The sequence below is a fragment of the Chlorocebus sabaeus genome, chromosome 13 (assembly GCF_047675955.1).
Source record: "Chlorocebus sabaeus isolate Y175 chromosome 13, mChlSab1.0.hap1, whole genome shotgun sequence".
NCBI lineage: Eukaryota > Metazoa > Chordata > Mammalia > Primates > Cercopithecidae > Chlorocebus > Chlorocebus sabaeus.
This window is the reverse complement of record NC_132916.1, coordinates 45,295,020-45,310,207: the sequence shown is the minus strand read 5'-3', so window position 1 is coordinate 45,310,207 and position 15,188 is coordinate 45,295,020. Positions and strand designations below refer to the sequence as shown.

The 15,188-nt window shown below is 33.5% G+C and overlaps 1 protein-coding gene across 1 annotated transcript in view; it reads left to right on the top strand.

Moving 5' to 3' along the window:
* TBC1D32 (TBC1 domain family member 32) overlaps positions 1–15,188 on the top strand; it is a 227,788-nt gene that overhangs the window by 182,855 nt on the left and 29,745 nt on the right. Inside the window, exons 29-32 of the mRNA XM_038000966.2 lie at positions 651–734; positions 11,901–11,970; positions 13,959–14,074; positions 14,477–14,631. Coding sequence (XP_037856894.2) covers positions 651–734; positions 11,901–11,970; positions 13,959–14,074; positions 14,477–14,631 — 425 coding nt within the window. The remainder of the gene's footprint in view (positions 1–650; positions 735–11,900; positions 11,971–13,958; positions 14,075–14,476; positions 14,632–15,188) is intronic.

Sequence of the window (15,188 nt, the reverse complement as noted above, 5' to 3'; positions counted from 1 at the left end):
CTACAAATTTATTTATTTTCAACAACAACAAAAAACTCAAACCCACAACAAACTCTGGGTTGCATATTAATTATATTGTACCTGTTTATATCCATTTCAAGGGCATTAGATGCAAGCCTAGTGGCATTATCAAACCAGCCTAGAAAATAACCATTTTATCACTTCCAAGCCAGCTAGGTCAAGCCTTCTGTTGATATTGGTTGCCTTGAATAGATACCATCAGTTGCAAAGCATGTAAAACATATAATATGTCCTGATTTTGAATGAGCTATGCATTGATCCTAGCCTTAGAACCCACTAATATTTTTTTTAATTATGCATAAAGAACAAAGGTATTATAGCATAATTAGTGATATTTTCAGTTTTGAAATCATTTAGCAAATTCTGAAATAATTCTTAGAGGATCTAAAGATAACAGATGATCCTTTTTCAGTTTTATGTTGAATAGGTTCTCAGCTAAGCTATTAAAGTTTAATTTGCATCAGAAACAGTATTATGAATACTAAAACAGTATGCATTTGAATTGAACTCCCTTAGAGTGTATCTGTGAAGTTCAGATGACTTTTATATACTAGTTCTATGATTTAAGGATGCATTGTCACATATTATTCTGACCTTTAATATCCTAATTATTTTCTTGTTTATTACAGTCTTAGTAGAATTACTTGAAAATTTTGTGCTTCATCTCACTGAAAGCCCGTCTGAATGCTACTTCCCTTCAGTGGAGTATACAGGTACATTTTTAACATTTTGAAGTTTGAAAAAGACTCAGTATATAACAAGATAATTAATGGAGATGTGTAATGATATTATAGATGTGCAGTTTTCTCATCCTAACAGACTCTTCCTTGGTGCCATGTACATTCCAGATATCATTAAGCCTCTCTTCTTTGTAAATGTCTGGGTTTCCTTGTAACTCTGGGATTCTTTCTTGAGCTTTTTTTTTTCTCTCTCTCTATCCACTAAAAGTTGTTTTGCCTTAAGCAATGTCTTCTGCTCTTCTGATTCTATCCATTATTCTCTAGTGGTCTCCTCTGCTTATACCATTTTACCTATCTCTCATATATTGATGATTTCAAAATTTACATCGTTCACTCAAAGATCTACTATAGGCTTTATTCTTGTATTTCCAGCGGCCTAATAAGAAACATCACCTGGATAATTCCACAGAATCCCTCAAACTCAGTATGTCTAACAAAAGATATATGCATTTGTCTGGGTCAGTGTGATAGGCATGTTAGCCAGTGTCCTGCAGTAGATACTGAGAGGGCCCAGTCTCAACCCTGGCTTCTTGTGCTGCAGTCTTAACTGTACAGGGACTTACTGAGTGACATGTACCCCTCTGAACTGAGACATGTCTCTCCAGCTTCTATCCCATAGCAGATCCCTAAGATACTAGTATCTGCTCTAGTCTCTTCTACAGCAATTGGGGAGCTGTCTTTTCAGTGCAGGGACCTGCTAGGAGATGTGTGCGCATCTGAGCCGGCATGATAGGCACATGAGGCTCCATCTCACAGCAGATCTTGAGGAGCCTAGTATCAGCTCTGGCCCCTCCTGTTGTGACTGAGGAACTACCCAACTTGTACAGAGACCTGCTGGCTTACACATCCCTGTCTGAGCCAACGAGTTAGACTATCAACCTCCTTTCCACAGGAGATACCCAGGGGCCTAGTCTCAACTCCAGTCTTCCTTATACAGAGACCTGCTGGAAAGCTTACCCATCTGAGATTTATAGTCATCTGGACTCTGATTTCTGGCCAGAGTTCCTGCATAGCTCCAGTCTTCTCTTTGGATCTTCCCCATGTCTTTCTGGGCTGGAAAGCTATGTCAACCTCAGTCCTTGCAAGACATGCAGCAAGCCTGGGCTTAGAGTGTTGTCTAGATGGGTACAATAGTCACAGGCTCAGGGAACTCTACAGACAGTCTGCTTAGAATCCCTGGAAGGCCCTCTAGAAAGATAGGCACAAATAAAGCTAGACTGCAAAGACTAAAATATATACATAATTCTGCAGCATGTAGATATCATCGCATGTCCACAGGTATTAAGAACATTCATGGAAATATGACCTCACCAAATGGACAAAATAAGATGCCAAAGACCAACCGTAAAACGATGGAGATGTGTGATCTCACAAAGATTTCTAAATTGTTTTAAGGCAGTTCAGCATAGTTAAAGAAAGCACTAAGATCAATTCAGAAACTTATCAGAGAAATTTAATAGAGAGATTTAAATCATTCTTAAAAATTAAGCAGAAATCCTGGAACTGAAAAATAGAATGATTGAAATGAAAAAAATGTAATAAAGAGCATCAACAGCAGAATTGATCACACAGTAGAAAAAATATCAGTGAGCTTGAAGATAATTTGAAAATACATAGTCTGAGGAGAAAAAAGGATGAAAAGGAATAAAGAAAGCTTATAGGATTTATAATGACATCAAAAGAACAAATATTTGAGTTATTGTAATTAAAGAGAGAACTGAGAAAGACAAGGGCTAGAAAGTTTATTCCAGGAAACAATAACGGAAATATTTCCAAACCTGGAAAAATATACAAATGACTAGATACAGGAAGGTCAAAGGTCAACAATCAGATTCCACTCAAATAAGAATTCCCCAATACATATTATAATCAAACTCTCAAAAGTCAAAGACAAAGAGAAGATCCTGAAAACAGAGAAAATAAGCAAATAATATACTAGGGAGTTCCAATATGCCTAACAGCAGATACTTTACAGGACAAGAATGAGTAGGACAATATACTCAAAATGTTGGAAAAAAAATAAAAAATAAAATCATGTAAACCAAGAATATCATATCCAGGAAAGCTATATTAAGAAATGAAGGAGAATAAGACTTTCCCAGACAAACAAAAGTTGAGGGAATTTATCACTTTCAGACCTAAATACAAGAAGTGCTAAAGGGAGTTTTAAAATGGAAAGAAAAGGATGCTATCATGATTATTGCACTAATACTTAGTCATGGTATGTTAAACCACTTGTATCTTTACTAAGAAGACTAAAAGACAAACTATTAAAAAATAATAACTACAACAATTTGTTAAGCAATAGGCAATATAAATATAAACTGTGACGTCAAAAATTAAAAATGGTGGTAGAAAGGAATTAATGTGTATAGTTTTTGTTTGTTTTTGCAATCAAGTTATTAGCTTTTTAAAATAATATCATTATAACTATAGGAAGGCTTTGTAAGCCTTATGGTAAACAGAAACAAACAAACAAAAAAACCTATAATAGGTACCCTAAAAAAATGCTAGCAGAAAAAAATAAATGCAAAAGAAGGTTGTAAGAAAGGATAAAGGAAGAGAGGAATCACACAGTAACTAGTACACAAGTAATAAAATGGTTATTATTAATAATAACATTGAATGTGAATGGACTGAATTTTTCTATTGAAAGATACAAAATGGCTGAATAGCAAAATAGGACCTAACCATATGCTTCCTACAAGAAACTCACTCCACTTATCAAGACTCACATAGATTGAAAATGAAGTAATGGAAAAAGATATTTTATGCTAGTGCAGCCATAAAAGGATAGGAGTAACTATACTTATATCAGATGAAATAGACTTTAAGGCAAAGACTATAAAAAGAGACCAAAAAGGTCATTATATAATGATAAAGGATCAATTCAGTGAGAGGATATAACAGTAATAAATATACATGCATCTAACACTGGAGCACCCAGATTCATAAAACAAATATTACTAGAATTTACGTGAGAGATTAACTGCAATACAGTTGTAGAGGACTTCTCTCCACTTTGGCCATGGATAGATCATCCAGGCAAAAACTATAGAATCATTTCAATAGATACTGAAAAAGCATTTGATACGATTCAACATCATTTATGATTAAAAAAAAAAAAAAACTCTCAACAAATTGGGCATAGAAGGAACATACCTCAACATAGTAAAGCCCATATGTGATAAACTCACAGCTGACATCATACTGAGAGGGGAAAAATAGAAAGCTTTTACATAAAGATCTGTAACAAGAGAAATCGTCGTAATAACCTTTTCAGTTGGTATCTCTACTTGGAGTCTGGTTCTTTTTCAAAGGTGCTCTTTACACTGCTGTCAGAGTGATCTTTGACATGTAAATCTACCCAATCATTCCTCTGCCATTTCTCACCATTGACCACAGCATAAAGTCTTAGCTTATTATCATGGTACCCATGATCTTACATCATCCTGCCCGTTCCTTTTTTCTAGCATCATACTTTCTTTCCATGCAGAACACTAAACTCTTCACATCACTCCCAACTACCCTCTGTCCCAGACACACGTGTTCATTATTCAACAAATTATCCTGTATTAGGTACTGACACTGTGACAGAAGAAGTCTTCCCCTTATGGAGTTTACTTTCTAGTGGGAAGAGAGAAAATAAGTAGAATATTCAGTAAGTTAAAAGGTGTAATGATAAATGAGGAAATACACAACAGAAAAAGTAGCTGGGAAGTTTTAGGAGTGAAGATTACAGTATGAAATAGTTTTCATATAAAGTTTTATTGATGATGTGTTTTTGTTTTGTTTTGTTTTGTTTTGTTTAACGACAGTTCAGCAGGGGAAGTACAGGCAAGATATATGGGTATGTTCAGGGCAAGAGAGTGCTAACAAATGGTCACGAAGGAGACTAATATGGCTGGAAAGGAGTAAAGGAGAGGAATTGGTGGTGTTAAAAGTCAGATAGGAGAGCATGATACAGGATCTTGAAAGTCGTTGCAGGGTTTTGAACATAGGCATGACATGCTGGTTTACATTTTATAAGAGCTTTGTGGCTGTGGTTTTGAGAAAAGACCGAAGGAAGACAAACAACTGAAGCAGGGAAATGAGTTAAGAAGCTATTGAAAAACAGTACTGGCTGAGATAAGGATGTCAGTAATGGAGATCGTGAAAAGTTTTTGGATTCTGGATATATTTTAAAGATAGTGCCAACATAATTGGGTAACAGATTGAATGTGGGGTATGAGAGAAAGAAAGGAGTCAAGGAGGAGTCTAAGCTATTTTTCTGAGTTACTAGGAGGATGGGATGATTGTACACTGAGATAAAAAAGAATTGGAGAGGAATGGGAGATTAAGCGCTGGCTTTTTTGTTGTTTTAGATACTTGTTGGACATTCAAGTAAATATGCTTTATACATTCTGCACATGTGACTTGAGTTTAGAGGAAAAGTGTGGGCTACACATACAAATTACTAAGCCATCAGCTTGGTATATAAAGCCAATACATCTCATTGTAATTTCTTTCTCATATTCTGACTTAGTGTCTAATTCTTCACATTCCTGTAAATTTCTTTAGGGTTTTTTTTGTGTGTGTGTGTTTTACCTATCATTTCATTCTCTGCACCTGGAACAATAATGTCAATAAATGTTTGTCAAATAAAGGAAAGAATGGATAAAAGAATGATGGAGGAAGGCTTTATAAAGTGTGTCAATGAGTATCTTAATAGGCAATAGAATAAACCATTTAAGATTTCTGAGCAGAAACTTTACTTGATTCACCTATACCTTACAAAGATTATTTTATAATAGTAACTGTATAAAGGAAAAAATGGAGTATAGAAATGAAGTTTTCCACGGATGAATATCCAATACTTAAGGGGCAGTGAATAAAGAGACAGTGAAGAAAATAGAGTTAACATATACTACTGATAACAGATCATCTTTCCTGTAAGGGTGATGTGACTTCTTTTGCTGAAGAAACCATCATTCAAATATGTGTTATTTATTCAAGTTAGACATATCTTTCTAGCCTTATTACCATTAACTGCCCAAACACATTCTGCGCATTTGCCTCACTAAATTTTTGCTCCTGTTGTTCCTTTTAGATGAATGCTTCCCTCTCCATGACATCCACATGTTAATGCCCAATTCACCAGTAAAGTTTCAGCTAGAATGTAACCTCTCCTCTTGTTCCTAAGCAGGATTCTCTCTTCTCTGCTCCTACTGCATTCACTTTAAACTACCATTTTGATAGTTTTATTATATATGGCTAGATTAAATTGTTACATTAGGTATCAAACTCCTTTGTATCTTCAATATGACATTTAGTTTTTTATATATATATATACACACACACACACACACATATACATATACACATACTGTATTCACATCTATATTCAAAGAAATGTATTATAGTTCTGGAACAAATTTAAATATCTAACAATTCACATATTTAGATATATGTGACTATACAGATGAACTTATACTTATTTACACATAATGACATCTAGTGCACATCTGGGAAAGGGGTAAAAGAGACCTAAGATAATGAAAAAAAAGAAATGAGAAGAAAATACAAGATACTATTAAACAAAAGTTAAGGTAGGTGAAAGGAATTGATATCTATTGATCACCGCTTTTAAATTAGGTATTATGTTGAGGCACTTGATAAACCTTGTGTCATTCAACCCTCTCTGAACTAGACATAATCATCATATTTAAAATGAGGAAATTGAGGCATAGATGAAAGAAAACAGAAATTGGGAAGAGATTTTAAAGGAAAGTATTTGTGAAGAAAATTATAATCTTAGGAATGAACGTAAAAATTTATTTGAAAAACATGCAACTATTAATGGTTAAGTTGGGGAGTAATAGGAAATGAGTAAGAAGTATGATAATCATGGAAATTTGCATGACCACAGTGGGCATTTCTTTAGACTTAAGTGTAATAATCTCCAATTTGTGTAGCTCTCTTTTGCACATTGTTTTATTGGACCATATTTTCTGTAGAAAATCTAAAATTAAAATAATATTATATATATTATCTAAATATTCAGCACAACTGAATGTTCAGTGTGCATGCTTTACTGCCCTCTGTTATATTTCTAAATTATGCCGAGTGAGATCTCAGATGTCGGCTTTGTTGAATGTATTAGCGAGGCAAATAAACCCTGAATGCGGATTTAAATTCCTTAAAGGTTCCAGCTGAAGCTATTCACCAGTCTGATAGTAAAGCCAAAAAATGAAGTGACTTTCTGTTGATTGATTGTTTAATATTCATTATTGTGATATACTGAGCTTGTTGCTATTACATCGTTTTCTTCCCAAGGCTTTAGGTATTCTCATCCTTTATCATGTATTTTTTGGAACAATTTTTTTTATTGTAAAATTTCACTCTATTTGCTTTAAATTAAAAATTGTTTTGATATAAAATGTTTTAAATCAAATACTGGGTAGATGTATTCAATTTTTTTTAGGTTTCTGGAAATGAGAAATTGATTATCTTTTAAAAAATGACAGCCTTCTAAACCCTAAGGTAGTTAAAATTAGAATAACACAATCATCCATCTGTTGTTAGCTCCCTCAGGATTTCAGTCCATTATAAAATTTGCAAATCTGGAAAAATCAAATTAGTTTGACTGTTTATCCCTTTAAAGAAAGAGGAAAGAACAAACAGATAGACTTCTGCACATTTGCAGTTTGTAAATTCATGCAGGTATCTTTCCATATCTTAACAGACATTTCCTTTTTGTTGGTTCAATTCCCTGGAACAAGTTGGGAATTTTTTTCTAGTGTAGTTGCTTCTTTGAAATGATAAATTAAATGGCCCTTTCAGGGTAATGTGTATTTTTATTTCTTTTCTCTTCGTGATGCTAGTTAATCAAAAGTTAGAAAAAAATCAACATTTTTCTTGTTTCACCATTTGGTTATTAAAATATAGTTTTAAATTTAATTAAATACCCTTAAACACCTTTTATACTTTCTTTGAAAAGCAAAGATGCTCTCTTCTATCTTATATTTATGAAACGTTTGTGAGTAAAGCACAGCGTGTGATAATTGCAAAGAGATATTTAATATGCACCTTTCCTCAGGAAGGAAAAATAGGGCATATACCTAAAATTAGGAAGTAAACAAATTGCAGCATATAGTAAGGTAGAAAATAAAAGAAACTGACAGTTTTTCAACTGACTACTTGCTTTCAGGCAATATGCTTTTTAATATGCTATTTGGATTTGGTAATTGTCAAGAGAGGTTTTAAGGGCCACAGGTGTCCAGTGGAAAATGACATCTGTGTCAAATTGGTGCCATCATGGAAAATAAGAGGAGGAAGTGTTAATAGAGAGCAGGAGTAGTACTTGTGCTGCCTCCTGGGTTATTAGAATGGAAAGAAACAAGAGAAGAGGGGAAAAGTCTTCCAGGCAGGGGTAATTGCATAATCAAGACATGGAAATGCTTTTTTTCCCAAATAACCCTGACTACATCAATTAGGAGGCTGAGACATGTACAGTAGACTGGTCACAAGGTACTGAATTCTGTGGTAGTAAGAATTGAATAAAATGCATGGATACAATTACATATTACAAAAGAAGCAACAGAACTTACAGACTGACTTTGGGAAAGGAAGCAGGGAGGAAGAAATGTAGTCCATTGATTTCTTTGGGTAGTAAGAGTTTTCTTACATTAGGACAGATAAGGGCGGGCATTAGGAGAGTCAGTAAGCAGCCGACCAGTAACTACCTCTCCATCCATGAGAGAAATTCTTTACTCTTCTGAAAGTTTATTTTTTTTCCACACTATTAGGTGCCAGGCAGGATAGATTTGATTTCTTCTACTGCTGCTGTATGTGCTAGCTTTGCAAACCAAAAATAGAACAGAATGCATTACCACATTGAGTGGTCTCAGTTCATGTTACATAAATTTTGTCAACTCATTTTATTTTTAAACTATTGCATTTATAATTAAAAGTATTGGTTATTTTGAATAATTTAATTATTAACTCTAGCTTAGATTGAATTAAGCATTGTTAGTAAGTGGGTAAGAATGATGCTGTACATGTCATTGGTTGGTTGACTCTTCAACAACTTATTTCATTATGCTTTTCACAGTGACTTCAGGGAGTGGGAGCTATCTCTTCTATGTGTTACTTGATTTTGATATACAGAAAATATTTTTAAGTCTATGTCTGTTTTCTTCTCCATCTTGCTTCTAGTTTGATATTTAAAGTACAATTTCTTTTGTTGCTATTCATTGGATGTTGGTTCATTCATTTACTCATTCATTCATTCATTCATTCATTAAGTATGTATTATGTATCCTGCGCACTGTTTTTCCTGCCTCAATTAATTACTCGTTACCAGCCATGCATATGGATCAAACTCCTCTGAAGACGTCCATTTTTCAAATTATTTCATTTTACTTATTCATTTTTCCCCATCAATTTTGTTTTATTTTTGAGATTTCAATTCCTGCCTTATAAGTTAATGTAGTCCAGAGTTTTATATAATAAAAGTTTCTTCCACCTAACTTTTGTTGTCTGAGATGTATTTGGAATACAAAATTTGCTTGCTAAGTTATTGTATATCAGTGATATACAGTGATTTATTGTATATTGATATTGTATATCAAATATCATACAAATTTAAAATGGAAACCTCTTTTTTTTTTTTGAGATGGACTCTCGCTCTGTCACACAGGCTAGAGTTCAGCAGCATGATCTCAGCCCACTCACACCTCTGTCTCCCAGGTTCAAGCAATTCTTCTGCTTCAGCCTCCCCAATATCTGGGATTACGGGCATGTGCCACCTGCCAGGCTAATTTTTGTATTTTTAGTAGAGATGAGGTGTCACCATGTTGGTGAGGCTGGTCTTGAACTCCTGACCTCAGGTAATCCATCCCTCTCAGCCTCCCAGAGTGCTGGGATTACAAGCTTGCGCCACCATGCCTGGCCTGGAGCCCATTTTTAAATATATGCTCCTAACCCATTTTCTTACATCTTCATTCCTGCTTTGGGAAAGTTTTTATTCCTTCCATATTTTTATCTCCATAGTTTTGCTCATTCAAAAGTTATTTACATCTCTTTCACATCAGTGATTTTTAAAAATGGCTATTTGGTGTTTGTTTTGGTATGCCAACATCTCCATATATTCTCATTTAAAAGCTTTTTTGAGAATTTGCTACACTACACTAAAGTGTAATTTGGATAATGTTGTATAACTATCCAATTGTAACTATATCTAAATTTAACTTTTATTCCTTTAAATGTAAATCTTAACTTTATTGTGTAAGAAATAAACTGTAGAGGTCTTTAAAAATACAGATGACTGCACATACCCTCTTGGCAATCTTATTTAGTAGTCTGGAGTCAAGTCTATTTATCTTTATTTTTGAAAAGTTCCTCAGAAGATGCACCGCCATAGTTGAGAATCATTATCTGTTGAAATGTGTAGAGTTATTCTTTTACTCTGAAGATACAGTCTCATAAAGTTTTAGATAGGGTCTAGACCTTGCAAATTATTTGTACAACTCTAGAAAAGTGAAAGGACTCATTTCAGGCCTCACAACCAGACCACTATGTAAGAACTCTTTTCTTTCACAGGGAAGAACTAAAACAACCTTCTCATTATTTAACGCATCCAGTTCCTTTGGACAACTCCTCTCACCTTGCTCCGTAACTTTATTATGTTCTTCACTGATGTGTTAGGTCAGTGCTTCCTGATACAATCCACTGTGGCCCATGGAACACATCATGATGGGAATGCACATTCTTAACACCTGTCTCCACCCACTGCACACTCATCCTTTACTAATAAGATAGCTATCTATATCATACTTTCCAGAGGGAAAAAACATTAGTATTACTGTAAGCATGCACATCTATATATGTTAAGGTTCAACTTAAATGCCACTTCTTCCTAACTAGACATAATCTCTTCATCTTCTGAATTCATGTAACACTTTATCTGTATCATTCCTGTTTCAGATAGGACTTTAAAATACCTTTATCAGAGTTATCTATATACACATTTGATCTCTGACACTACATGGAAAGTTTTTTAGGGAATGAGGTATGATTTATCTTTTATCCCTCATAGCTTCTTGCATGGTGTTCCACACTTACTATATCAGAGATGATTTATTAAGGGGATGAATGAACCTGGAAGTGAAATAGATTATATTGATAGTATGAGAAACACCAATGTGTAATGAAGTTAAAAAAAAAAAAAAACCTCATGATATTCTGAAAACCTAGGTTTTGGTCTTCTCTACCACTAGATAACTGTGTGATGAGTCTCTTAATTGTGTGTGCATGCATTGTGTGTTCATGTGTTTGTGTGTGTATGCATACTACAGTTTTCTCAGCCAGAAGTTGAAAGTTCAGCTAGACCCTGAATGCTATTTAGTTGTGCCTTTGAGGGTTCACTCCTAGTTTGGTCTTCTGCTGTTCTCAAGAACTAATCCAGACTTTCAGCCTCTCCTGCAGACCTCTGTACTATGCTATTTCTATTCTGAAATGGACTTTGTAGATAATATAAGCAAGCTAATCACTATCTTATTTGTAAGAAATAAATGAAAAGTGATTCTTTATGAAATGTTTGGATATACTACAATATAAGATATAACTAACCCCTTCTTCACTTTTGGTTAGATGATTACAACAACTACTTCACAAAGAAAACTTGGCTTGCAGGAAGAAATTCATTCATTCTACCCTCATATGTTATCATACATTAAAAGTAGAACACTGATTACTTAAAGATTAGTGTCAGGAAGGAAATAACCATGCTTGTATATATTTGTAATTCAAAGTTTTATGTATATATTGCATGATGAAAGTAGTATTTCTAGATCACTTTTTGGGTCAATGCCTCTTTTTGTTCTGAGAGCCAAGTAAAATAGATTGTTTCAAAACTACCATTGTTTTGTATTTAATATGCTTTCCAACACTTTTTATGGGAAAAAGTTATTTGTAAAAAGTTTTCTGTTAATTCCTTGGAAAATGTAACTGACAGTTCCTAAAATAATGAATTCATCAGTGTTTTCAAAATTCACATTAAAATATGTAAAAATATTGCTTTCATCAATTTTCAATTAAACTGTGATTGTTATGCAAACTTTTATACACTTTTATAACTCAGTTTTCTGTTGTCTTTAGCTACTGATGCAAATGTGAAGAATGAAAGCCTTTCATCTGTGCAGCAGCTTGGCATTAAAATGACTGTCAGGTATATTATAAGGAAATATCTCCCTTGTGCATTTCTAGAATTTGTTTTATCTGACTCATATGTGCTCAGTAGTATTTAATTTAACAACCAACTATTTTGTATACTTTAAATGCGGAGTTTATCATTTGGAAAATGACTTTGTTTTTGAGGATATTGGCACATGATTAAATTACCTCTACAGGTAAATCAGTTACCGTTCATTGTTATTCCAGAGGCCAATTACAGTGTGTTTAAGCTCTCATGACTATCAGGTTTTTTACAAAAATAACATTGTAAAAGTCAGCACATTGGTAGCACAGTCATACTATTTTCCAGAATATGATTAATTCCGTGGTGATGAGTACAAAAGTACCTGAAGGACAGATTCAGAAGTTAAAATTAAAAAACTTATTACAGTTTGAGTTTTTAATACTCAAGTTGTAATTTTGAAAAGAAATGGGTAAGCTAAACAGTGAACAGAGAGTTAAGGACTGAAACCTTGAAACTTCCTTTCTTGCTTATTAAATGGGGATTTTAACATTCCCATTTTACTTATAGAGTCATCTTCAGAATCAAGTTTTAAAAAGATACATGTAAGACTTATTTAAAAAGCCAAGCATTTTTATAAATTCACAACATGATGAAAATGATATTATTTAATAATTTGAATTTACACGACTGTACCACATTGGGCATATGATTCTCTTAATTCTGTTTTGTGATGCTGTGCCTGCTTTTTATACAAATATTTTATAATGCCCTATTGCTATTCTGAAATGGACTTCGTAGATAATATAAGCAGGCTAGTCACCTATTTTTTAAACTCAATATAATATCTTATTTGTAAGAAATAAACAAAGTTATTATGAAATGTTTGAATATATTACAGTATAAGATGTAGCTGGCATCCAAATGTAAAATCATTGTGACTCTGGCAGCTACAAATACAGACAAATTTTTGATTTCGTTCCTCAAATACTACAGTGTTGCCATGAGCAAAGAGACTTTTTTTTTTTTTTTTTTTTTTGTGTGACAGAATCTCGCTCTGTTACCCAGGCTGGAGTGCAGAGGCACGATCTTGGCTCACTGCAACCTCTGCCTCCCGGGTTCAGGCGATTCTCCTGCCTCAGCCTGCTGAGTAGCTGGGATTACAGATGCATGCCACCGTGCCCAGCTAATTTTTGTAGTTTTAGTAGAGACGGGTTTTCACCATGTTGGTCAGGCTGATCTCAAACTCGTGACCTCGTGATCCACCCACCTTGGCCTCCCAAAGTGCTGGGATTACAGGTGTGAGCCACCACACCTGGCCCAAAGAGACTTTTTAAAAAGTGATGAGCAAATATTAGTAAGGTTTCAAAAGTACAGAAGTACAAAAGCACTACCTTTGGTTGATTTACACATAGTTGCAATGTATATATACTAAAAAATACAGAAGTTTTTTTTTTAAGACAATTAGTTACAGATAATTATAAACAACTTTTTCATCCATACCAGTAACAAATAGGACATTTGCAAGTTATTGTTCAGGACTGTCCCATGTCTAATCATCTGACCGTTGCTCCTTAAGTACCAGTAGTGCCCCCCGATCACTATGACAATGAAAAATAGTCCTACAAATTTCCAAGGTGGCCCCTGAGGGAAGTACCACCTCCCTTTAGGACCATTACTGTATGAACTCTACAGGTACTTCTACACTCAACATTTTGTAAAACTAACCTGTCAACATTCCATGTTTTAGATTCAGTTCAGGAAAAAATGCTTATATTATACTTTTCATCTACAGGATATCATCATTTTGTTCTCTCATTACTATTTCATCTTCCTTTAAAGTTATCTGTATTTGCCAGATGAATACTGCTAATCTAAATATGTCATAATCATCAGATACATATATTGAGAGCTAATCTTTCATAAGTGCTCTGTATAACATAGTTATGCTAAAAGAAGTAATTTTAGAACATTCATTGCAAGACCTGATATTTTTTATGTTTTGTGGGCTTTTAATATAGGTATGGCAAATTCCTCAATCTCTTAAAAGATGGTGCAGAAAATGATCTTACCTTGGTTTTAAAGCATTGTGAGAGATTCCTGAAACAGCAGCAAACTTCCATAAAATCTTCTCTTCATATCCTTTTTGAGTAGATTCACAATAGTTTAATTTTTTCACATATTTTTCATGATTCTTTGATGGTATACCTGGACACATTTATAGTAAAATAGTACATTGAGCTATATTAGTGATTCGTTATCATATATTCTTACAGTATTTTATTCTGTATTTTAAATATGAATTTTGTTAAATTGAGTTGTAATCATTATATTTAGTCTTATTCATTGAATCTTAAACTGAATAAAGTCATTAGAATGTATTTTCAGACATAGGTAAGAATATTTAAAAACTAAGTTTCATAAACTCAGAATAAGAATGTCTGCTTTTTTATTTAATATATTCATTTTATTGTATTTATAGAATTTTAATATTTTGACTTACAAAATATTGTGAAGTTTTCTTAACTTTGTTTTTCAGTCTGCCTGCAAGGGAATTATACTGGCCATGACTGGTTTGTATCTTCTCTGTTCATGATAATGTTGGGAGACAAAGAAAAAACATTCCAATTTCTTCGTCAATTCTCCAGGCTTCTGACTTCTGCTTTCCTTTGGTTGCCAAGACTACATATTTCTGTAAGACTTCAATCTGTTTTTAAAGGAGGGTTTGAAATTTTAGGAGACATTGTACTTACATTCACTGGGGTGTTATTTTATTTGAAGGACTTTGTCATAAATTATACTCATTTTTCTACTTGAATGTTTTTTGACTGATTCTCTTTGATTATGTAGATGTGACATTTTCTCAAATACTTGGTGTCTTACCTAATAGTAACTGAATGATTTATATTAAAAGCATTTTCATGAAGTAGAAACATGATAATGAAATAAAAATGATAGTTATATCAGTTAAATTCTGCACGTGAAAAGAGAACTATTGAATTGGTGTTTTGTATCATTGCTTGGTTAGAAAGAATCTCTGGCTGATTATGGTATAAGAAAATCATTTATTAGGAAGATATTGTAACTATTTTCTATAGAATAAGAGAATCACTCATTTTATGTATATTTTGGAAATCTATACTGAGTGTTTTTTAAAGTATTGTAATGTATTTTAAAAGATTGTACTAGTCTTATGCAATCTCAGAGGTTACTTTAGAGGTAAGTATATCCCTCAATCAATTTATAATGTT